General features: G+C 40.0%; 1 protein-coding gene and 1 long non-coding RNA gene across 40 annotated transcripts in view; one reads left to right on the plus strand and one right to left on the minus strand.

The window, feature by feature from the left end:
• Positions 1-25,823, minus strand: part of FN1 (fibronectin 1) — a 75,739-nt gene that overhangs the window by 12,100 nt on the left and 37,816 nt on the right. For 10 of the 39 annotated variants that reach the window (XM_031008758.3, XM_063695423.1, XM_063695421.1 and 7 more), the window contains exons 22-38: positions 25,037-25,205; positions 24,178-24,264; positions 21,569-21,760; positions 18,674-18,856; positions 15,263-15,352; positions 13,737-14,006; positions 11,921-12,037; positions 11,081-11,245; positions 10,393-10,548; positions 9,269-9,382; positions 7,855-8,124; positions 6,186-6,373; positions 5,227-5,314; positions 3,566-3,742; positions 2,697-2,786; positions 2,283-2,462; positions 400-489 (exon numbers count right to left, since the gene is read on the minus strand). In XM_031008758.3, the coding sequence (XP_030864618.1) occupies positions 400-489; positions 2,283-2,462; positions 2,697-2,786; positions 3,566-3,742; positions 5,227-5,314; positions 6,186-6,373; positions 7,855-8,124; positions 9,269-9,382; positions 10,393-10,548; positions 11,081-11,245; positions 11,921-12,037; positions 13,737-14,006; positions 15,263-15,352; positions 18,674-18,856; positions 21,569-21,760; positions 24,178-24,264; positions 25,037-25,205 (2,626 nt within the window). Of the gene's footprint in view, positions 1-399; positions 490-2,282; positions 2,463-2,696; positions 2,787-3,565; positions 3,743-5,226; positions 5,315-6,185; positions 6,374-7,854; positions 8,125-9,268; positions 9,383-10,392; positions 10,549-11,080; positions 11,246-11,920; positions 12,038-13,736; positions 14,007-15,262; positions 15,353-18,673; positions 18,857-19,972; positions 20,246-21,568; positions 21,761-24,177; positions 24,265-25,036; positions 25,206-25,823 lie in introns of all 39 variants that reach the window. The other 29 variants (XM_004033172.5, XM_019021872.4, XM_063695420.1 and 26 more) reach the window with 3 other exon arrangements.
• On the plus strand, positions 484-7,344 carry LOC109025905 (uncharacterized). The gene is made up of 3 exons (XR_008677459.2): positions 484-615; positions 4,559-4,715; positions 6,933-7,344. It is a non-coding gene; the product is annotated as an uncharacterized lncRNA (long non-coding RNA).

Below are 25,823 nucleotides of genomic sequence, written 5' to 3' on the forward strand. Positions count from 1 at the left end.
TTATTTAGCTCTAAGTTGTAGAAACCAAATAAAGATAAATGTGAGAGGTTTCTCTCCCTCCTTTAAAAAAGGAAACATTTTCAAATTCAACAGAAGGTATAAAAGAAGAGCAATGATAGCTCTTCTTTTACATTTTAACATCTTGTTTGAATTTTTAAAAGGTGAATAACAAGGCTTTATATTGAGTGGCTGTAGTAAAGAAAAAAAATAAAACCAAACTCTGCAGTGCATGTTAAATTATTTCTCCTATTAAAGAATACAATATATACACTATGCTGTTAGCAAAAAAAATCACAAGAAATGCATCAAAACATGGAGAACCTTTTCATATTGCAAGATTGCTCATTTTTTATTAGTTTTGTCCTAACTTTCTCCGTGTTACCTGCAAGATACTCTTACCTGTCTTTTTCCTTCCAATCAGGGGCTCGCTCTTCTGATTATTCTTCAGGGCAATGACATAAATTGTATATTCGGTTCCCGGTTCCAGGCCTGAAGGGAGAATAGAACCATCACATTATGTCAATGGGCTCAGCTAGTCAAGTGGAAGTCGGTCTCACCAGCAGACGCTACTGGGAGCAGGCACTTCCTCTCCAGCTGGCTGTTGGCCTCTTGAAGGTAAAATCGACTTCACTTTTCCTCCATAAACACCCAAATATCCTGCATATAAAGTCCACATCGCAAATTAATTATCTTACTGTCATATCTGACACCTGAATAGACATTTTTTGGCAAACTTTTCCAGGGTATTCTTTTTTTTTTTTTTTTTGAGATGGAGTCTGGCTCTGTCACCCAGGCTGGAGTACAGTGATGCTACCTCAGCTCACTGCAAGCTCCGCTTCCCAGGTTCAGCCATTCTCCTGCCTCAGCCACCCGAGTAGCTGGGACTACAGGCACCCATCACCACGCCTGGCTAATTTTGTTTTTCTATTTTTAGTAGAGATGGGGTTTCACCATGTTAGCCAGGATGGTCTCGATCTCCTGACCTTGTGATCTGCCTGCCTCGGCCTCCCAAAGTGCTGGGATTACAGGCTTGAGCCACCGCGCCTGGCCTTTCCAGGGTATTCTTTTAACGTGGTCTTATTTGCCTTTTTGAATTTAAGAAAATCTATCAGCATCATATACCACCACTGGAATATAAATTTGAAAGAGAGTCCTGCAGATTATATACATGAATCTACTTAGGCCTAATAACCAAGCAGTCCTCAGTGGCAGATCAATGAAAAGTGAAACTAAAGGCAAGTGAAGGGTAGGAGAGATTGGCCAGTGTTTGTGCAGCCTCTGTGGGAAGTGTCTAGTTCAATTCCTCTCATGTCTGCTTCTATTTTCCTGTTCCCCCCAATTCTAAAAAGTCAGTGTCTCCTTCTAATGTCTGTATGTTCTGTGGGAATTTTAAAGTCCAGGTGACACTCTATACAGACTGATATGGTTTGGCTCTGTGTCTGCATCCAAATCTCATCTGGAATTGTAATCCCCATGTATTGAGGAGAGGAGGTGATTGGATCATGGGGTGGGTCCCCCAGGCTGTTCTCATGATAGTGAGTTCTCACAAGATCTGATAGTTTTGTAAGTATCTGGAAGTTCCTCCTTTGTGCTTCTCTCTCCTGCTGCCATGTAAGACATGCCTGCTTTCCCTTCCACCATGATTGTACATTTTCTGAGGCCTCCCCAGCCACGCGGAACTGCGAGTCAATTAAACCTCTTTATAGCAGTATGAAAACAGACTAATACAGATAGTTTAAATATTTCATCTCTTGGGCAAAAATAATACTAGAGGCTTATAGTCTTTCCCACCAAGGTAGCCAACTCTTATTCCCCATTCCAGGCATTCTTCCAATGTGGGTGGTTGGGATTGCTCTGCCCCAAGACCTATCCTGTGATAGTGGTCAACAAGGTCAATGGCAGGTGGTGCACTGGCAAGTCCTGCAAGATTGCCATATCTATAGAGAGCTGAGTGTAATGACAGAATCACAATCAGCTAGTATGCTTTGAAAAATATCTTTCTCCAGGACTGAATTGACAGGTATCTGGCAAACTTGCAGCGAAAGGAAAACATGAGTCTAGTCATGCCATTAGTACAGTCTTGAAATTGCAGTTTCCTTCACTCATGCCTTTTGGGATGTATTAAGCTCTACCACTCCTACACAGAGAATGCTTTTTGAGGTTATCAGGAACAGAGTTTCGCATTCTCATGACACAGTATCAAAGACGCTGTGGGAGTTTGCTAAGGACTTCATGTGTCCTAGGTAGTAAGAAGGAAAATGACAGCATGGAAGCAGCAATACCAGTAATAGTAGCCTCTGTGACACCAGGGCGGGGCCGAGGGACCACTTCTCTGGGAGGAGACCGAGGCTTCTCATACTTGATGATGTAGCCGGTAATCCTGGCACGTGGCGGCTGCCATGATACCAGCAAGGAATTGGGTGTGGTGGCCAGGAAACGCAGGTTGGATGGTGCATCAATGGCTGAAAGAAAACAAAATTAAGTCTCTAAGAAGGCAAATAACCAAGAAAATTACTCCCACACTTTTCTCCCGAGCCCTTCTAAACACACTTAAAAGAATCTGAGAATACTGTAAACCGGAAACAAGATTCTCTGGAATCTATAATACAAAAATATCCACCTCACATTTGTTTTTTGAGTTCATGAGACTGAATGATACAAGTCAGTGGCATTTCCTCAGCAGAAGGTATAGTTACCAGTGGAGGCGTCGATGACCACAGGGGAGCTCCGGGCATTGTCGTTCAAGGTGTACAGGTAGATCTTGTAGTCAGTGCCTGGTTGTAAACCTGGGATTTGAGAAGAGATGATTTTTAACGGTTCTTGCTTTTTACTAGGAGAATTCTCAAGGTAGCCTGCAATTTTTCTGGGTTCTTCTATCATCCCATATTTATATAGACTACCAAAGTGGTCCACATTTGAACAGTAAAGTAGAGCATGCTATGGATGTTAACTGTTAACAAGAAACATATCTCGAAAGTGAATCACTGATGCAGACAAGGACACTGGCTAAAGTAAATTCTGGAATGCAAAAATGCTATGTTGGAAGAGGCCCTCTTGCAGAATGGGGGTCAGCCACTTATTGAGGTTTTCTCTTTCTGTAATCAGATGGTCAATAGTTGAGCCTTGGAATCACAATTTTAAAAAGCTAAAAAAGACCTCAGATATTGAATATTCTTTGGTTACAATTTTGGTCTTTATTAAGTAGTATTGTTTACTTTTATATTAACTATGCTTTTTAATGCTAAGATCTATACATCACTATTTTTTATTTCTTTTAGTTTTAAACCTTATGTTACAATTTTTTAAATAAGAAAGGGCACAATGATGGAAGATCAGACTTGTTGATTGACACTTATGCAATTTCCATGACAAATATTACACAAAATCAGGCATTCAAAGGACAAAACTATTTCTGATCATAGCATGAAAATAAAGTTCTAAAACTGGGTTATGATGATAACACTGAAAATAAATTTTATCAGTGTCAGTCGTAGAACAATTAATAAGCCCGTTTACATTGTGGGTATTTGTTAACAAATGTGGTTAGTGCAATGAGTTCCCTGACCTGTGATGGTGTAGCTTCTGACATCTGGCTTGATGGTTCTCTGGATTGGAGTCTGGCCATTGGCTGGAACGACATCAACTTGGAAGCCAGTGATCGTCTCAGTCTTGGTTCTCCAGCTAATGGTGATGGTGGTCTCAGTAGCATCTGTCACACGAGCCCTTCTTGGTGGGCTGACATCTGCACAGGAGCATAGCTAGAGATTAGTGCCTGCTTGGCTCATCCATGTAAAGTTTTGGTATTTTAAAACGTTTCCTTGGTATATATCAAATTCATCCATTTCAAGAAATATATAACTAGTAATGTGTAGATTATCTCCTTTGGCATTCAGAGAGAAAGGTCAACTGTAATTAGAAAATAGGAAAATATCCACCGCTCAGACATTTTATTTTGAAGAGCTGAAAAGCTTTATAGATACTACCAGTGGTTCCCAGGGCTGGCTTTATAGTATCTACAAATACTTCAATAAATATTAAAATTATTAATGTATTATAATGTAAAAATATGTGTGGTAGGAGTTATAATAACATGGCCAGCTAACAATTTTGTGTGTGTGTGTGTGTGTATGTGTGTGAGAGAGAGAGAGTGTGTGTGTGTGTGTCTAATATTACGGCAAGTATTTTTGTATTTTCTCTGAACAGGTACAATGCCATCCCTCTTTTATAAATGATAAAACTTTGACACTTTACCTGACTTTTGAAAAGGCATACATCAAGGTATTGATATAACAGAAGACTAGAATCTAAGCCTGATTTGGTCCAATGGTTACTGTGCTGTGATATAATTTGGATATTTGTCCCTGCCCAAATCTCTGTTGAGTTGTAATCTCCAATGCTGGAGGTGGAGCCTGGTGAGAGGTGTTTGGATCATGGGGGCAGATCCCTTGTGGCTTGGTGCCCTCTTTATGACAGTGAGTTCTCAAGAGATTGGGTCATTTAAATGTATAAGGTCCTCCCCCCCAACTCTCTCTCTCTCTCGGTCTTGCTTTTGCCACAGCCATGTGATGTGCCTGCTCCCCCTTGGCCTTCCACCATGAGTAAGCTTCCCAAGGCCTCCCTAGAAGCCAAGAAGATACCAGCACCATGCTTCCTGTAAAGCCTGCTGGCCTGTGGGCCAATTAAGCCTCTTTTCTTTAGAAATTACCCAGACTCAGGTATTTCTTTATAGTAATGCAAGAATGTCCTAATATGCATTGTTAAGATATAGCAGAAGCCAGTGGGGTCTCCCCAAGCTTAGCTCTATGAAAACAAATTCTAACAAGTAGAGCATAAACTAGATGTCAGTCATAGTCCATAATATCAACATTATAAGCTTATGAAGTGATTCCATTTTATGGGTCAGTAGACCCCTTTCTGAAGGAGTATAAAAGATGACAGTCATGCGTCAAAAAGGCAATCAAACTGATTTTCAAATTAGGACTCATTCCACTGTAAACATATAAATCTAAAAAATTATTTATTTTATTTATTTTATTTTTTTTAAGAGACAGGGCCTTGCTATTTGCCCGGGTAGGTCTCAAACTCCTGGCCTCAAGTGACGCTCCCGCCTCAGCTTCCCAAAGTGCTTGGATTTTAGACATGAGCCACTGAACCCCACTGATTTACCATTCTTTAATTTTTGTCTATACAGAAGGTTTGTCCATATGAAGACATTTTGTTACTTACTCTCCAGAGTGGTGACAACTCCCTGAGCTGGTCTGCTTGTCAAAGTGTCCTTAAGAGCATAGACACTCACTTCATATTTGGTGGCCACCTAGAGAAATAAGGGCATGGTGAGCTTTAGCAATGTCCTCAACTGAAACCCAAGGAGTTTCACTACAGCATTAGGTAAATGCAATGGTTAGAAAATAAAAAATAAACAAACCAGCAAAACCCACAACCTTGAAAATTCCTAGATTAATTTCATTCCTACAGTGCAGGTGATAAATGTATTTATCAATTTTAAAATGCTCTTAGCGGTTAAGCTTAAGTAAGCCATAGATTATATACTTAAACTAAGCTGGTAAAAAAAATGAGAAAAGTGGGTATTAGCGTATTTCTCTTTTTTATGATCTGACAGGTGTAAATCATAATTTTTTCCTTATAGAGAGGCAAAGAGAATGTTCCATTTTGTCTCTGAACCCTCTTTCTGTGGTTTCCCCTGAAATTGGCCTTATGTTAAGAGGTACATCAGTCCCCTAGGTTCCTAGCAGTTTTCTGCATGTATGTCTGGAAGGATTTTAAAATGTTTTAATGAGGGTAGGCTCAAGGTAGACTGGTACAAACTGTAACATATTCTTTACCAAGGTAACAGAGCTCAGAAAATGCATAACTAAGTCGATTTATGCATTCAACCAATAACCAATGGATATGTAAATTGCCCCCCACAACCTTTTAAAATAAGCACAATACATCTAAAAGAGCTGCACAAAATCCAAAGCTATTTATAAAATTCTGTCCCAATAGTCATCTGGAAAACTTAGGTCAACATAAAGGAATTCCGTTGATATAAAATTACAATAAGATTATTTGATGCAGAGGAAAAGAACAGTTAGATTTATTATGATATTATATTTTCACCACCTTAGAAACTGTGTTAGAGATGATCTCCATCTTTATTCCAATGAACAACGGTCATGTCTTACCATAAGTCCTGATACAACCACGGATGAGCTGTCAGGAGCAAGGTTGATTTCTTTCATTGGTCCGGTCTTCTCCTTGGGGGTCACCCGCACTCGATATCCAGTGAGCTGAACATTGGGTGGTGTCCACTGGGCGCTCAGGCTTGTGGGTGTGACCTGAGTGAACTTCAGGTCAGTTGGTGCAGGAATAGCTGTCGAGATTGTCATTGGTTAGAGGTTATCTTATAGGAAATGGGGGAAAAGGAAAATAAAGTGAGTTCCAAGAAGCAGAATGGATTGTTCTTGTTGGGTTAGGTGGGTTCCCTGGTCAAGCAAAGATTCAGTACAAGAAAGTACAATAAGGGATGCAAAATGAAGAAAGTGTTTGCTGAGAAATGTGTTTTATATCCACCAATTCTCAGAATCACTGAAAACATTTGGGTAAATGCCAAAACTCTAAGAGATTTTAGGTTTTACAAGTTTTGCTTTCCCTTAAAAAAAAAAGTTATATTGGCTTATTGGCCATTATGATTTATTTTACTTTTGTATGGAAAAATAAGCAATGGCCCTTTTTCCTTCTTAAAATTTTTAATTAATTAATTTAGAAACGGTCTCTCTCTGTCATCCAGGTGGCAGTGCAGTGGAGTTATCATAGCTCACTGCAGCCTTGAACTCGTAGGCTCAAGTGATCCTCTACCTCAGCCTCTTGAGCAGCTGGGACTACAGGCATGTGTCACCACACCTCGCTAATTTTTTCATATTTTTTTGTAGAGACGGGGTCTCACTTCATTGCCCAGGCTGATCATGAACTCCTGGCCTCAATCAGTGCTCCCGCCTTGGCCTCCCAAAGCACTAGGATTACATGTGTGAGCCACTGCACCCGGCCTCCTTTTTCTACATAAAATATCTTTGTATGGATAACCATTTCACGCAGTATTCCATCCAAAAAAGAGAGAATAATGTTTTTATTGTCTCTTTATTTGGACCCTATGGCAGATATGGCTGCTAAATTTGACGTTCTCTCTGTAATGCGGCGTAAGAAGAAAACTGGCTCCCAACAGAAGCAGAAAAGAGAAGCGAAAAGCAATAATACAGACTGTCACCTCTAGGGTTTATGCTGTCACTAGGATACATCTTTAGCATTCTACTCTGCTTCAGAAATAAAGCACAAGAAGATAAAGTATTATGGAAAGCAATTGCCCTATTGATTATTTCCTAGGTGTCTAAATCACAATCATTTAAGCTAATTATACACCAGCATATGATATCTAACCAAAGAAAGGTCTTACCCACGTGTGCTCAGAATCATGCTGCTATGAAATGCCCGAGTTTGGGTTCCTTTTTATAAGTAAGCTCTATGATGCCAAACTTCTTTTCTTTATACATAGTGAGGGTAATCACAGGGAGTCAGAGCTTAGGAAATAATCCACAATTTTAGTATCCTCTTCAAATGTCTTGCTTTATGGTCTTGTGTATAAGCCAGGATACTCCAAAATTTCTTTTTATCAGACTTGTTTCCTTAAATATCACCTAAGTTTTATTATTTCTTACCATTCCTCTTTAAAGAGGATCTTTCCTAATAATTTTTTTTCACCCTTACACGGGAATCAATAGCCCAATGAAGCATAATTCATTCAGTAGGGCATAAAGCCGCTGCTCCCATGGGCACCTGGTGGTGCAATTAACCATATACCTGTGGACTGGGTTCCAATCAGGGGCTGGCTCTCCATATCATCGTGCAAGGCAACCACACTGACTGTGTACTCAGAACCCGGTCTGAGGCCTTGCAGCTCTGCAGTGTCTTCTTCACCATCAGGTGCAGGGAATAGCTCATGGATTCCATCCTCAGGGCTCGAGTAGGTCACCCTGTACCTGGAAACTTGCCCCTGTGGGCTTTCCCAAGCAATTTTGATGGAATCGACATCCACATCAGTGAATGCCAGTCCTTTAGGGCGATCAATGTCTGTTAGGCAAATTAATGGTAAGAGGTTATGTGAAAAGCAAGTTGTGAAATAAGCATTTTTATAACATGCAAAGCAGTTTTGCAGATACCATTTTCTTTGATGAAGTCCAATTAACCCACTATAAAAAGGAAAAATCACTTAAACACTTGCTTAATTTTTCTTGGTTTAGAAAATATGCAATGTTGCATCACTTATTAAAACATAGGTGTATGTGAGATAAGCAGATACCCTGCAAAATGTCCCCACAATGGGGATGTATTTATATTAATTTAAAGATATTCTACCACGATTTGATTTTTACAATGTGATGTTAGTCTCATAGACCTGGATTTTCTAAACCTTGGAAGTGGTAAAGCTGATTTGCACTGTCAGATTCAAATTGTTATAATTGTTTTTTTTTTTTTTTTTTTTTTTTTTTTTTTTGAGATGGAGTCTCACTCTATCACCTAGGCTGGGGTGCAGAGGCATGATCTTGGCTCACTGCAACTTCTGCCTCCCGGGTCCAAGAGATTCTTCTGCCTCAGCCTCCTGAGTAGCTGGGATTATAGGCACGTGCCACTGCGACTGGCTAATTTTTGTATTTTTAGTAGAGATGGGGTTTCACCATGTTGGACAGGCTGGTCTCGAACTCCTGACCTCGTGATCCACCTGCCTCAGCCTCCCAAAATGCTGGGATTACAGGCGTGAGCCCAGCCCTATAATGGTTCTTACACTCTTCTTTTCCCCTCTCTGTTAAGCATTTATATTACACTCTGGTCCAGCCATAGCCCTTCAAATGCCCCAAACATAAAGCTACATAAGGCACACTTCAATCAACTTTACCATCCAGTTGTAGAAAAGACGGTCTAGGAAAATTTTTTGTAGATTTGCTGTAGGCAAATAAGATTTCGCTGAGGCCATTTGAGCAAAAGAAATTCAAAGCACAGCAACTAACTATGGTAGTTTCACAACTTCTTTCTCTGTAAATTCCTTGCTTGGCAATGAGAAGGAAAAAAGATGTTCGTAAAGGGCTCAGCTCAAGACATAAACTAACCAACAAGTTCACTTTCCCTATGTATAATTGCAAAAGACATGTGGTGGGCATTCAGACACCCAAGAACAAAATTTGACTTTGAAAATGGAAACCAAGCAGTGGTTACGTACTGGTTACTGCAGTCTGAACCAGAGGCTGACTCTCTCCGCTTGGATTCTGAGCATAGACACTAACCACATATTCCACTGTGGGCTGCAAGCCTTCAATAGTCATTTCTGTTTGATCTGCAAAGGGAGTGAAAAGCAAATGCAACATCCACGTCATCCACTATAAAGTCCTCAAGTGGCGTCTAGAGTTTGGTAGTAAACATATGGTGGCCTAGAATTTTTAGTTGCAGAATTGTAACAAAAATATGGAGAGTCAGACTTTGATTTCCTCTTGGACAAACCTGTTCATTGCTAATACAAATTACCATATGGGAGTGAAGTCACACTCAAGGATAAGATCTAAAACTTAATATGATGCCCCCAACAATTAGGGATACTGCTCTCAGAAAAAATGAAAATTAACTTGACTCTAATAAATTGCCTTAAGATCCTAATTTCACAAGTATTCTATTTAAAAACAAAGACAACATAGCTAAAAAGAGCTGAAAAAGTCAGTTAGGCCATTTATCTCTTCTTAGTGTGAATGATAAACAAAACCAGAAGGGTGAATCTAGTAATTTAAGATGTCCATATCACTAAATAGAACTATCCATGTAAAAACAGAAATGCACTTAAGACTTCTACTGTGAAAAGGGTTGATAATGATCTTGAGCCCTGAACTCATGAATGGGGACAATGATGACATAGGACAAAAAAATACATAGTACTCACAACAAGGTAGCCATTTATATAAAAAAGAATATTAGGTGGTCCTACCCCATCCATCCTGTTGTATATGAGATGCAGATTACTCCTTTTTTTTTTTTTTTTTTTCTCCCTGAGATGGAGTCTCTCACTCTGTAACCCAGGCTGGAGTGCAGTGGGGCTATCTTGGCTCACTGCAACCTCTGCCTCCAGGCTTCAAGCCATTCTCCTGCCTCAGCCTCCTGAGTAGCTGGGATTACAGGCACAAGCCACCATGCCCAGCTAATTTTTTTTGTATTTTTTAGTACAGACGGGGTTTCGCCATATTGGCCAGGCTGGTCTCGAACTCCTAACCTCAAGTGATCTGCCCGCATCAGCCTCCCAAAGTTCTGGGATTATAGGAGTGAGCCACCGCACCTGGCCGAGATGCAGATGATTCTTACCTGGACCTGCAGTTTTAGTTTTTGTTGGTCCTGGTCCATTTTTGGGAGTGGTGGTTACTCTGTAACCAGTAACAGGGGAACTTGAAGGCAGCCACTTGACACTAATGCTGTTGTCCTGAACATCGGTCACTTGCATCTGGGATGGTTTGTCAATTTCTACAAATAAAAGCAGGGAGAAACCAGTGAAGCCCCAGTCCTTGGAGACAAGATTGGACAAGTCTTCCTCTCTAGGTCTGGTACATATTCGAATGATCTCTTACATGAGAAAGGTATTTCTTCTTGAAAGAATACAGAGAGAGCTTTTAGAGGGATGGGGCAGGCATCTCAATACCATTTCCTATTTTTGAGATGGCTGCTTCATTCACAAAGAAGCTACATTCCACAAGCAGGTGTCTGCCTACTTTATCAACTCATCCATTATTTTCCAACACATACTGACTGAACACTCTCTATGCCTGTCTTATTGCAGACATGCAGAATATATCAACAAAACTGACTGAACTTCCTGCCCTTGGGGTGCTTCCTTCTTTATCTGGCTCAAAACTCTGTTCGCTGCAGGTGCTAGCTGCAGGTTGTTGCTCATTAAAAAGGAAAATCTATTCTACAATGAGAAAAATACCTTGGGAGAACATTGCAAAAAACTATCTGAATAAATAAGCTGGTGTCACCCCAGAGTAGAAGTTTGTACCTGTTCGGTAATTAATGGAAATTGGCTTGCTGCTCGCGGGGCTGTCTCCACGGCCAGTGACAGCATACACAGTGATGGTATAATCAACTCCAGGTTTAAGGCCACTGATGGTAGCTGTAGACTTGCTCCCAGGCACAGTGAACTCCTGGACAGGGCTATTTCCTCCTGTATGAAAAAGGGTTAGTTCAGAGTGTGAGGGGCTTAGAGCTACTTGGGTATTACTGATTAATTGAATTACCACATTTATAGCAGCATGTAAATCACATCTTCTTGCTTATTCCCTTTTAAAGAGCGCTATCTTGAACAGAAAGGGGTATTTATGCATGTAGCAAACCTTGGTCAGTGTATAAACATTGAGAGAAAATTACAGTTAGCGCTGTTTTAACATTTCAGCTTTAAAATGTCACTGAGTAGTAGAGTAGCATTAAAAGTGGGAGAAGGTAAGCCCTCAACCCAGGATTGCACGCATTGTGTCCTTTTTAAAACTTTTAACAGAATACATTCCTTTTAAATAAAATTTGGAAAATACAGAAAAGTAAAGAGAAGAAAAAATAAAAATCACTTATTTCCACCACTGATAATATGTTTGTGAATTTACAGTCCTTTTATTTCCTCAGCTCTGCCGTTCCCCCTCTAGTTGTAGTATATAAACTACTTTTTATTTGGGTTTTAGAACAAATTATATCATCTATATCTTACGTATTTTCTTGGAAAAAACAAGGGCTCCGTTGAATGGACTTGCCAAAGTTTCTTTAATTCTTTGTTCACTGTTGGGCTTTCGGGTTATCCACAACAGAATCTGATTTAATCAGAGTGTAAAATAGCATTTTACTGCTGTACCTGTTTCTCCGTAAGTGATCCTGTAATATCTCACTGTGACAGCAGGAGCATCCCAGCTAATCAGTAGGCTGGTGGGGGTCGCAGCAACAACTTCCAGGTCCCTCGGAACATCAGAAACTAGAAAAAAAAAAGGGAAACTTTTCACATCCGTAATTTTCAAACAATATTCAGATTTACTGTTTGTTCATTTTCCAGATAATTGTCTTAATGATTCCTCCATACAATCATGTAAATACTATGTGTAATGAGCAGAATTTAATATTATGACGAATTCAAGATAAGGGGTTACAGAGCCCATTCAAATTGTGATAAAATGATTATTTCAAATTTGGGGAAGAGTTTTTTTCCCTCAACATTTTATTTGGAAAAATTTCAAAACTACAGAAAAGTTAAAAAAAAAAAAAAGTGATACAAGGCCGGGCGTGGTGGCTCACGCCTGTAATCCCAGCACTTTGGGAGGCCGAGGCGGGTGGATCGTTTGAGGTCAGGAGTTCAAAACCAGCCTGGCCAACATGATAAAATCCCATCTCTACTAAAAATACAAAAATTAGCTGGGCGTGGTGGCAGGCACCTGTAATCCCAGGTACTTGGGAGGCTGAGGCAAGAGAATTGCTCGAGCCCGGGAGGCAGAGGTTGCAGTGAGCCAAGATCCCACCATTGCACTCCAGCCTGGGTGACAGAGCAAGACTCCATTTCAGGGAAAAAAAAAAAAAAAAGTAATACAATGAACACCTATATACCCTTCCCTTAGGTATTTGTCTCTGGCTTGACGACTTGAGACTAAAATACAGATAACATGATGCTACTGTTCCCCTAAGTACTTCAGCCTCTATCTGCTAAGAACAATGACACTATTACCCTAAAATTATATTTTTAAAGGTACTTTGAAACAGTGTTCAGTTTTCCACCTTTTTTTTTTTTTTTTTTTGAGACAGAGTCTCCCTCTGTCACCAGGCTGGAGTGCAGTGGCACAATCTCGGCTTACTGCAACCTCCGCCTCCTGGGTTCAAGCAATTCTCCTGCCTCAGCCTCCTGAGTAGCTGGGACTACAGGTGCATGCCACCACGCCCAGCTAATTTTTGTATTTTTAGTAGAGACGAGGTTTCATCATGTTGGCCAGGATGGTCTCGATCTCTTGACCTCATGATCCACCCACCTTGGCCTCCAAAAGTGCTGGGATTACAAGCGTGAGCCATTGCGCCTGGCCCCTTTTTTTTTTTTTTTCAGACAGGGTCTTGCTCTGTCACCCAGGTTGGAGTGCAATGGCCTGATCTCAGCTCACTGCAACCTTCACCTCCCAGGTTCAAAGATTCTCCTGCCTCAGCCTCCCGAATAGCTGGGATTACAGGTGCATGCCACCACACCTTGCTAATTTTGTATATTTAGTAGAGATGGGGTTTCACTATGTTGGCCAGGCTGGTCTTGAACTTCTGACCTCAAGTGATCTGCCCATTTCGGCCTCCCAAAGTGCTGAGATTACTGGCGTGAGCCACCCCGTCCGGCCAATTTTCTACATTTTCAACAAAACTTGTGTTATTAGAAATGCATAAATGCCCAAATCAGGTGAGAAATTTCTTGAGAGGAAAAAAATTATCTTCTTTACTGCCACCACGCCCGGGCTTCTTTACCATATTCTAAGGAAGATGTTTCTCCACACATTTTCTCACTTCCCTCTCCATGTCCCATGACAACGATCTATTTTTTTTTTTTTTCTTTTTTGAGAGCTGATGACAGACAACAGCAAGCTACTGTACAGAATCTACCAACTGGGTAGGAAAGTCTTCTGAGTTTCTTTGCAGACCAGAAAACAAGTTACCTGTTGATTGTTGGCCAATCAATAAGGGACTTTCCTCTCTGCCATTAAGAGCAGCGATGCTGACCACATACTCTGTGCCTGGAGTGAGGTTGGTGAGGGTGATGGAATTCCGAGAGGGGGGCACCCGATCTTCTCGAGGTCTCCCACTGGAGTGCTCGGGATAATGGCGGATCCTGTAGCCAGTGATGGTGGCTCGAGGAGCAATCCAGTGCACAGTAAAAGAGTTGGCAGTAATATCAGAAAAGTCAATGCCAGTTGGGGAATCAAGACCTGTTTTTCCCACCCAGGGGAGGAAGAGAAAAAAAAAAGAAAAGACACCACCAGTTTAGGAAGTGAGGAAGGTGTAGGGGAAATTAATGTACATCCAACATTTCATTCCTGTCTCATCAATACCATGATTTGCCATAAACCAAAGAGTAAGATGTACTGATTCTAAGCTACATATGAATTTTAAAATCTTAAATTGACTCAATTCAAAATAGCCAGCTCAAGCATTCATTTTTTTCTTTTGCTAAGTAATTCAAGCAAATTTTAGGGGTTATTACAGTAAGTTTCTGTGTCACATTTGGAGATAAGTGTTCAAGATCTTCTGAGAATTGACATTTTCAAATTCTTCAGTGTTCAAGTATTCTGTGTTTCTATCCTGTAAGTGTATCTTTCCAAGTAAAGCAAGATCTGCCCACTCTCAAAGTAAATGTTTGACTCTCAGAGAAGCCTCCTAAGCTCAAGAGGAAATTTATATGTCAACAGAGTGGTAATGATGCCAAACACAAAACTTTCTGAAACTAAAGACATTATCCCAGACAAATTACAATGCTGATAATTCCTCGTGAATTGACAGTTTTGAAAAATGCGTTTTTCAAAAATGCACAAAAATTCAGAGTTTGTTGCAAATTCAAATCACTTAGTCTCTGGGACTTCCAGCAAATTTCTGTTTCAGTTACAGCATTTACTAGTTCTTTTCAATAAGAAATCAAACTAAGATATCATAAGTCCTTTTTGGAAGCAAGTGGACTATAAATAAATTAATGAATATACTAAGGTGTACCTTTTTAAAGAAAAAATTAAAAGAAGCATTCTTATTTAAGTACGTAATATTTATGAGATTCAATTCAACTTCCTTCTAGTAAATGCATATTTTATTAAGTAAAAAGAAAATGTAAACTTGCTGGCTTAGTAAAGGAAGAAAAATAGATGACAATGAGTGTTGGGTCAGCCATTAGACAGAGCTGCCTAATGAAAAGGAATGTCTGCTAAATCTAAATAACAAAGATCTTCTTAGAAAATGTTTTTTAAAAGGACAGACAACAAATTTCTTAATTTGTTAGTGACTGAAAGTCTAGGTAATTGTTGAGTAAGGTATCTTTTAGTTTTTGAGACCAGCGATAAAATCATACTGTGATGACAAAGGTACAGACACCACGACAACAAAAAATGGAGATGTATTTTTAGAAGTAGCATTTCATTTGTTATACAGAATTGATAGGCAAAAGCTACTGGATAGTCATACTGCCAACACCACTCACCTGTTTTCTGTCTTCCTCTAAGAGGTGTGCTCTCGTGTTGTTCGTAGACACTGGAGACACTCACTACATATTCTGTACCAGGCAGGAGGTCTGTAGGGGCAAATGGGGCTTATTTTAAAACTCTGCTCAAAAGCATGAGAAACTAAAGCACGCCCAGGACTATTTGAACTGATGAAATATCCAAATGTCCAGTCCTATAGCCTACTTACACCTAAGTGAACACTACGGCGAAGTGTTCAGTGAACAGACCTGGAGAAGATCTGTAATTAGATGATAAGGAAGGGTCACCTTGCCCCATGGCCTCTCGAAGCCCTCCATTCCACCTGTGAGTGTGACTCAGCTGGATTTCAAGTGGGATGAAGTTGCTGCAACAGCTGGATATTTCTCGCATCCACCTGAGAGTATGTCTCTGGAGGGCACATGATAATCCTTGCTGTGGTGCTGTGGATTGCCATTTATGCCTCACAACAACCCTGGAAGGTAGTTTGCTACTTTTAAAAGCAATTTCTTGTCATACAATGTACGGCATATCTTTAAAGTGATGGGTTTTTACATATGTGTGACTTGGGAGACCATCACCGCATTCAAGAAATGAACAAACCTATCACCTCTAAAAATTTGATTTACTACAATTATCTCCATTTTGTAAATGAAAAAACAAAAAACAAAACCAAAAAAACTGAGGCACAGAGAAGTTATCTTCTTTAATTTACTTGCCCAGGATCATACTGGGATTGACCCAGGCCAGGACTAGTGGTCTTAGCAATTAACCTTTACTGGAAAAAAGCCACACTTAGAAAGCAATCAGTTCTGCCATATTAAAATGAGAGCAGAATATTTTTTCAAAAATTAAATTTACATCCCTGAGTATCTTGTTCCATTTTTTTTTATTTTTATTTTTTTTTCTTTTTGACGGGGTTTTACTCTGTTGCCCAGGCCGGAGTGCAGTGGTGTGATCTTGGCTCACTGAAACCTCTGCCTCCTGGGTTCAAGTGATTCTCCTGCCTCAGACTCCTGAGTAGCTGGGATTACAGGTGCCTGCCACCATGCCTGGCTAATTTTTGTATTTTTAATAGAGACGGGGCTTCACCGTGTTGACCAGGCTTGGACTGGAAATCCTGACCTTGTGATCCACCCGCTTTGGCCTCTCAAAGTGCTGGGATTACAGGCGTGAGCCACTGTGCCCAGCTTCTTCTTCCATTTTGATACACAGTCAGGCATAGCTTAATGGTGGAGATACATTTTGATAAGTGTGTGATTTGGTGATTTGATTGTGTAAGCATCATAGAGTGTACCTACACAAACCTAGATGGGCTTGTAATCCCAGCACTTTGGGAGGCCGAGGAGGGTGGATCACTTGAGGTCAGGAGTTTGAAACCAGCCTGGCCAACATGGTGAAACGCCCCCCTCTACTAAAAATACAAAAAAATTAGCTGGGCGTGGTGGCTCACGCCTGTAATCCCAGCTACTCAGGAGGCTGAGGCAGGAGAATCACTTGAGCCTTGGTGGTGGAGGTTGCAGTGAGCCCAGATCATGCCACTGCACTCCATCCTGGGCAGCAGAGGGAGACTCCGTCTCAAAAACAAAACAAAACAAAACAAAAAACCTAGGTAGTAGAGCCTATAACACACCTAAGCTATAAGCTATGTGGTCTAGCCTATTGCTGCTAGGCTATGAGCCTGTGCAGCATGTTACTGTACTGAACACTAGAGGCAACTGTAATATATGGTAAATATTTGTATATCTAAAAGATACAGAGAGTGATGTTTCTAAATTTGGAACTCCTACTCACTAAACCCTCATTACCCTGCACACCATTTGCCCTTTAGCGTTTCTATAAAGCCCCCTACAAAGTTTGGAAAAGTGCCAGACTGGAGGACCAGATGCCTGGATTCCATTTCCACCATACTAGCTGGCCAGTGGCAATTTACTTAACTGCTGGGGACCTCAACGGCTTTATGTTTATTTGTTTGTTTATTTTTTTGAGACAGGGTCTCACTCTGTCACCCAGGTTGGAGTGCAGTGGCACGATCATGGCTTGCTGCAGCCTCAACCTCCCCAGGCTCAGGTAATCCTCCTACCTCAACTTCCTACATAGCTGAGACCACAGGTGTGCACCACCATGCCCGGCTAATTTTTGTATTTTTTGTAGAGATTTGGTCTCACTGTGTTGCCCAGGCTGGGCTCGAACTCCTGGGCTCAAGCAATTGGCCCACCTCAGCCTCCCAAAGTGCTGGGATTATACAGGCGAGAGCCACTGCACTGGCTTGCTTCATCTTTAAAAGAGGATAATAATGACTTTGCTAGGAGGGAGAAGGGCTACCTTGAGGTCATTTGTAGCATTAGGATTATAATAAGGTCTTAGAACACATGATTAACGTGACAGGTCTACAGCTAAGGGACAGACATTGTGATGCAGGGGCTTGTATACTGGGTGATGCTGTAATTAGTGATTCCAGGGTGCTCTAGAACAGAAGCAACAGCCCTGGGGTGGTGGATATGCCAATATAAAGATATTCTTGCCCTCAGCCACAAAGTAAGAAACCAAGATTATGGTCAAGCTGAGCTGCTCTTCTTTGTGTTTCATTATCTAAATTATGTTTGAAAGGTAGATGTTTTCAGACTAATACTTGGTAATGTACCTAAATGTAAGCTATTTTTCCCTTATGTAGAATCTTTTGCTGTTGTTATATATTTGACTATTACAGCGAAAATAATAAAAAGCACTGTTTATGTGAAACAGAGCACCATCTTGCAGCCTACTGTTTTATTCTTTAACAAAAGATGTCTATTTTATAATGGTTGGGACTAGAAAGAGACAATTTCCATAAATTGTTGTTATTTATTTAATGTCAGTTTTTTTCTAAGTTCTCAGTCTTCTGAGAAATCCTTCTAACAGATTCTTTTTGAAGTACAAATTAAACTTCTGACTCTCTTCACAACAACATTCTAATCTAGACCAAACAATCAGTCACTTTTCTAAGTATTCAAATCCTAAATCAATCAACTGCTGACACTTTTTTTATAAAAATGAGAATAAAGCACATATGGTGACACTATTTTCAGTTCTCATTTTTTTCTCTAAAGATTTAGATTTAGTCATGTAATTTCTCTTGATATTCACTTATTTTTACGTGCTTATTTAGAAGCAGAATTTGTTTGAAGTCATGGAACTTTCCTGCAGGTGTTTTTCCACTATGATTTTTTAAAAGCTGTAGATATCAAAAGTATATTAAGATAGCAACAAACATTACATCTTTCAAAATTAATGGAGCTGTGCATTGAATTCAGAGTTTAGTTTGTAGCTTGGTTGCAGCTCTCTTGCTCTTAGCTCCTCCTACTTGAGAATTTGGAATTCATTTGCTATGCTCTAGGTTAATATTTATGGAACAGATACATTCAACTGCTTACTTGTTAAGACCACTGCATTGTCTGAAGGAGAAATTGACAACTCTGCAACATCTTCCTCATTTTTCACAGGTGAGTAACGCACCAGGAAGTTGGTCAAATCAATGGATGGGGGTGGAGCCCAGGTGACACGCATGGTGTCTGGACCAATGTTGGTGAATCGCAGGTCAGTGGGAGGAGGAACAGCTGGTTTCAAACAAGAAGGAAGACTCAGTTAATGTAATTTTAAAATTAAAGCTAACGAAGTAGCTGGAAAGGTAAAACCAATATTTCATGCATAAAGGAAACAGAATTATAATCATGCAAACAGTGTAATCTAAATCTATTTTAAGTTATAGTGTACTACTGTTAAAAATAAAACACTACACACAGTACTGTTAGGCCCCCTTTAACCTTTTTGCCATCATTGATATATTAAAAAAATTTTTTAATCTACTTTCAAATATGTTGACTTTATGTACATTATTAATACCACTGCAGATTATTTTATCCCAGGCCGAAGAGGCTTAAGTTGCCACACAGCAAAGAGAAACATAGCAGTACTTTACAAAGAAATACATGCACACAGACAAAAAGACAAGAGGGTCCTAAACTTCCCCCCATGTGAGATATCTAGAGCTACCGTTCCATTCAGTGAATTCTACTTACAAGTGAAAATGTTCATGCAAATTGGTTCTCAGCATGTTTCTTTTCCCATGCACAGCAAAGAACCTTTAAAATGTTGCATGCTTGTCCCCAGACTGTGGTTAAAGAGGCGTTTCTTTACCTAGTGACAGCAACAAAACCTAGAATGCTCCCAAGTTTACTTTTCTCCTACCTCAAAACAATGCCCATCCACTCTACCCTAAATTTTGATGGGTTTTTAGCTACAAAGAAGGAGCATGGTAGAGTTTATCAAAGGGTAGGAGGAAGAGCATGATGGTACATTTTGGTGATATATTTCCTATAATTAATTGGTACTTATGCAATTTGGTATTCGTGTTTGGTATTTAAGAAGAAAAATTCTAGGTCTCCAAATTGAATGAACATTTGCTATTTTATATTTAACAGAGCAGACATCTATATTTCTCTAGCTTTATATCTACTTGTGGTTTAAATGAGAGTGTACTGAAGAATACTTGCATGTGTTTTTCTCCAATCAGTTTAGCAGATGCATTTGATTCCTTATCCCCCCAATCCACCCTATCTGAATCGTTGGCCAACTGCTGACTTCCCCCATGAAACATCCATATTTAACCAGAGTAACTGGTGGCAGCATGCAACACCATCTATGTCTCAAACACAGAAGTTTTCAAAATTCACCCGTTTGTTGTGTCAGTGTAGTAGGGGCACTCTCGCCGCCATTAATGAGAGTGATAACGCTGATATCATAGTCAATGCCCGGCTCCAGCCCTGTGACTGTGTAGTATCCTACTGAGGAGTCCACAAAATCTTCAAAAATAGGGATACCTTCTCCTGCCGCAACTACTGTGATGCGGTACCCAATAATGGTGGAAGAGTTTAGCGGGGTCCACCTCAGGCCGATGCTTGTATCGGTTATATCAACAAAGCTTAGGTCAGTGAGTTGGGGCACCTCTATTGAGTTACAAAGCAAAGGGAGGGGGGGCAAAAGGAAAATAGAGGCAAAAAAAGAGGAAAAAATAAAGCAGTGTATATCAGGTTACTAGTAGTAAAATTGATGGAATGTTAAAGCAATGATGGTAATATGCAATCTGTTTTAAATTCTCTGAAAAGACTTCCTAAGCATCATGAACAGTTTGCTTCCCTAGAAGAATAAACAGGAATATTCTTTTAGGGAATATATATATATATATATTTTTGCATTTTGAAAACATCCTTAAAGGGTACAATTTGAACTGTTCAGATTCCTAAAAATCATATGGCTGTTTAGGATGTCGAAACCATTCTTAGAGCCTAGACATAATATCTGAAGTAAGTATCAGCAATGCTTTTAATAATTCCAAAACTGTTTTAGTAGAAAATAAGCTTGCATGAAGAAGGTTAAAAAATAATAAATGGGTGATAAATTGATTTTTTTTCTCCCATACAAAACTCATGACAACATCATGGCCATAACGCTAATGCATTATGAATGTATGGTGTGAAATGTGCCATTCCAAAGCACATTCAGGCTGAGGAAAGACAGGCCTAAGGTCAAGGCCATTGCCACTATTTTAGTTCATTCATAATCAAAACATGTAATTAGCGTTAGTAAAAGCATTCTACTGAAGAGTCCAAAGGGGGACACGATCTGTCCAATGCTTTCATTATGTTATAACCCAATGGACAAACAAGCCTATCCTTAGACAGGCCTTTGCAATGTTGTCTTTCAAGCCACAAGAAAGAACACCCTGAAGGTGTGGCTTTTACTTCTTTTTTTTATAATCCAATTTTCAAAAAGAAGGATTTGAAACTGCAAGATGAAAAAACTGGATGTGTCAACCAAATGCTGTTTCAGTGCTCACATACAGGGACAAAACTATTTTATAGGCAGCTGTTGGAAATTGATATGGATTGTAAAATCAGGCAGAAATGTACTGATGGGATGCATTTACCATATTACTTTGAGCCTATCAGTACTGAGTACAGACACGTGACAGTGTTTTAGTCATACTTCCATGTGAGCAGACAATACAGAGTTAAAGCCATGGCTGCCACTCCATTACATACTCGCTGCAACACACAGCATCCCAGTGAAGCACAGACAGTAAAGCAGTGTTAACAGCAAGCATTTGTCCAAATCGCTGCTTTGACTTCTTGGTTTTGGAAAGTGCAGCTGGGAGATCGGAATTAAATCCCAAATATAGTTGACACCCTTAACCATCTGGGGATTAAGATGCTAATCCCCACTCTTATTGGAAGTGTCACTCTCAGGATAGCAGCTTATTTTTCTATTACCTGGGATGATGGTATCAGAGATAGGGACACTTTCCTTGTCATCCTTGACAGTGTAAACACTGACATTGTACTCCAGGCCGGGACTCAGGTTATCAAACGTGCAGGAGCTCTGATCAGCATGGACCACTTCTTCCAAAGAATATCCCTGCCGGCCATTTGTAGGGGTTGTGGTAATTCTATAACCAGTAATGTCTGGAGAAAAAAGAAAAGAGGAAGTTATTGCACAGAGCATCTGTGAGCCAGAGCATATTTAACTAGACTCCAATGATGGACTCACAGGGCGGAATGCAGAAGGACTTGGCATTTACTGAGGACTCCACTGTCACTGTTATTCAATGCTTGCAACAATCCTTTCAGGTAGTACTAAGATCCTCACTTTATTTTTTTATTTTTATTTTTTGAGACAGTCTCCCTCTATCACCCAGGCTGGAGTGCAGCGGTGTGATCTTGGCTCACTTCAACCTCTGCCAAGATCCTCACTTTAAAGGAAATCTTGAACCAGGGGAGTGATTCCCCAAAGCTTTCTTTGTTTCCAAATCTCATGGTCCTACCACTGTACCCTGCTTTTCCTTAATGAATCATTTGAAGACAGCTGAGGAATATTCCTTTCTACCTGCCTAGTACAGAATCGCTCTCAACCTTAAGCACATTCCCCAGAGAGCTCTCCTAATTTAAAAGGTCTGAAACTATGGGATTTATAGGAAGAGAACCAAGAAAGGAGAAAAGGTGAGAAACAAAAGTGGTGATACTTATTCTAGAAAGAGTATTGATTGGGAGGTTGAGGCAGGCAGATCACCTGAGGTTGGGAGTTCGAGACCAGCCTGGCCAACACGGTAAAACCCCGTCTCTACTAAAAATATAAAAAATAGCTGGGCTTGGTGGCGCATGTCTGTAGTCCCAGCTACTTGGGAGGCTGAGGCACGAGAATCGCTTGAGCCCAGGAGGCGGAGGTTGCAGCGAGTTGAGATGGCGCCACTGCACTCCAAGCCTGGGTGACAGAGCGAGACTGTGTCTCAAAAAAAAAAAAAAAACAAAACAAACAAAAAAGAGAGTATTGATTGTTGAAGTCTTCAGGAATCATAGAAATTGGGCAGTAAAAGAGTTGAGAGGGATGAGAGACATTCAAATAAAAACAGTGATGACTAGATCTGTGGGGCCAGATTAAAATGAGAAAGTATATTAAACTTTATAAAAGGCAAGGAGATGACAGAATATTTTGCCATTAGGAACAGGGTAAACACTAATGTGGCAAATACAAGGATACCCAACTGAATGAGAAATAAATATTGAGATCATTACACTTGCTAGTGATCATCCATATGTGTGGGCTAGGCCATTGAGACGAGGTATTAATGATCCTGCTGCTAATAAGCACAAAGATTGTCAACTTAAAGTTTCAAATTCAGAGCAACTCAGCTGGAAATTGTATAGCTTTGGCTTAAACAATGTTTCCGCAGATAATGAAAACTTTACCAAAATCACTCTACTTCAGAGGGAGATTAAAAGAGAGATTCTGAGCTAGTTTCATTCTGTGTGTTTGCATACATTAATCAGATTTAGAGATGATAGCCTGAGCTCTGTGCCCCGGCAAAGATAAGAACTATATAATACTTTTTTTTAAACAAAAGTTTCACAAGAATTTAACAGTAAAATTAGAAATAGCTAAATAATAACCTAAACATATCCCTTAAATTAACAAGTATATGAGGTAAGAATGCAATCAACATTAATTGGAACTTTTATTTTTGTTTAAGATTTCTCTCCATAGGTTTGTTGAGACTTCCATGTGGTTTTGGCAAAAGTAATGGGTATCTAAAATTTCCTGTTATTGCTATAGTACATCATGCTATTTGAATATTGTTAACTATCTTTATACATTTTAGCATTTTATAAATAATTTTCAAATATATGTGAACAAGGAATTTAGACAAATGCTTCATTTAAAGCTTTAAAAATGGTCAGGAAACCCCTTAATCAGAATTTTCAGTTTGCATAGAATATAATTAAAAAAAATTACATTCCAAATATGTGACGTTGGGTGTGAGAAGGAGTCTACAAACTTAAGTTACAATCCCAGTTTTGTAACATTTAAAATGTGTGACTATGAGTAGGCCAATTTTTTCTAAGTCTCAGTTTTCTTATTCTGTAAAATGAAGGTATTTCTGCCTTTCATCACCCTTAAATATTTGTGGTGCAACTCATGACAAAACATTCATAAAACTTCAGGGAATAATAAACTTAGGCTCTGTAACAACTCACAAAAGGGAAATTACGTAATATGACTTCAGCCATTTGTTTGGCAATTTTTAATGCACTCAGCAAAAGGCACCTTCCACAGTGCTTTTCTTCAGCCCTACAGCTGTGTGAGGATCTGTCTTGTCCCCCTAGACTAGTGTAAGGTTGTTCTGTTTCCTGTGATTGAAGTCAACGTGCATTAAAGCATCCTGCAGGCTGCTCCATGATGTACATCATGTACTGCTATCGTTTTTATGGAGAGCTAAGCATTTGTAATTTGAATCCCTTCTTTCTCTGAAAGAAACACAGTTTCTAAAATCTTTGTCTTGGGAAGGTATGGTGTATACTTGCCCTCTGATCCATCCCAAACTTACCTGGGGTGGTGCTCCTCTCCCAGGAGACTGTGAGCACTCCAGTGTCAGGGTTTGCCTCCAGATGCAAGTTTGTTGGTGGAGACAATGCTATGCAGAAAGAACATTTTAAAAGTTAAAGCTGACACAAAGCTCTTTTTTTTTTTTTTTTTTTTTGAGCCGGAGTCTCGCTCTGTTGCCCAGGCTGGAGTGCGGTGGCGCAATCTCGGCTCACTGCAAGCTCCGCCTCCCGGGTTCACGCCATTCTCCTGCCTCAGCCTCCCAAGTAGCTGGGACTACAGGCGCCCGCCACCGCGCCCGGCTAATTTTTTGTATTTTTAGTAGAGACGGGGTTTCACCGTGTTAGCCAGGATGGTCTCGATCTCCTGACCTCATGATCCGCCCGCCTCGGCCTCCCAACTTGCTGGGATTACAGGCGTGAGCCACCGCGCCCGGCCGACACAAAGCTCTTGACCTGTGTAATCTTTCCTCCTTCCCTACCTCCCTCTCTTCCATGCTTCTTCCCTCCCTCCCTCCCTCCCATAAAAATATAGGTTACATTATGAAAATATGATGGACAGCAGTAATTCTCTGACAAAGACTTTTTTATGATTAATGATTTTGCAATACTATTGAAATTATTTTCATCTTGCCAGTTCATAAATATTCTTGACATGGAAAGAACATTTCTGATGCCATAAAATATAAAGCATGAATTGAACCTGCTACTCCAAATTCAGGAATAGCATTAATAATATAAGTAAGGATAAGATATCTCCCCTGTGCCATTCTCATAAGTAAAAAGTGATATTGACACTAGCTTTTTTCGAAAAGTAGAACAGTTTTAAAAACTAATAGAAAAGGGAAAAAGAATTCTTCTTACGTGTCACCACTTTGTTTACAATTGGCGCATCTCTTTCCTGTCCATCTCTCAGGACTTGGATGGTGTAGACGTATTCCACTCCTGGAGTCAAGCCAGACACAACGATGCTTCCTGAGTCTGAAGTCACTTCTCGTGGTGCCTCTCCTCCCTGGCTTGGTCGTACACCCAGCTAGAGGAACGAATGCAAAGTAAACACCAAGGACAAATATTTCCAGAGGCCTGTTACTGCTGTGAGACTGTGATTATGCTTTAAATAGTGTAAACTCTCCAGAAACTGCACAGTGTACTTTTATTGGGAAATGATTTGGGGACTCTTTTATATACTTTAGCTGGAAATTCCCCCAGGTGGGGGAGGTATCTTCCAAACTGCATTAAGGTGGCTTGTAATGGAAGGTTCCAGAGAAATGTCATTACATACTGTTTTGCTTGATAAAGAATCTCTTGTTACAAACCAGACGTATACAGGGACTGTGGGTCACATGGTAGTTCATTTCTATTTTTCTGTGTGTGTGCTAGAAGGAATGTCTGAGCTCTCCCTTTAACGAGTTATTCACATTCAATTCACCTTTTAGTTGCCATTTAAAGGCACCAGCCCCTGTAGCAACTGTATTGCAAAAACACACCTTTTGAAGAGATATGTTCATAGCTTCAACTGCAGGATGATACATTACAAGAGAAGAATTAGAATAACTATGCCCGTAATTTAAAATTCTTTTAAGATTCTATTTCAGAAACTTAGGTAACACTGTTATCCAATAGTGTTCAACTCTAGAGAGATCCTTCACAC

This window comes from Gorilla gorilla, chromosome 11 (assembly GCF_029281585.2).
Source record: "Gorilla gorilla gorilla isolate KB3781 chromosome 11, NHGRI_mGorGor1-v2.1_pri, whole genome shotgun sequence".
Taxonomy (NCBI): domain Eukaryota; kingdom Metazoa; phylum Chordata; class Mammalia; order Primates; family Hominidae; genus Gorilla; species Gorilla gorilla.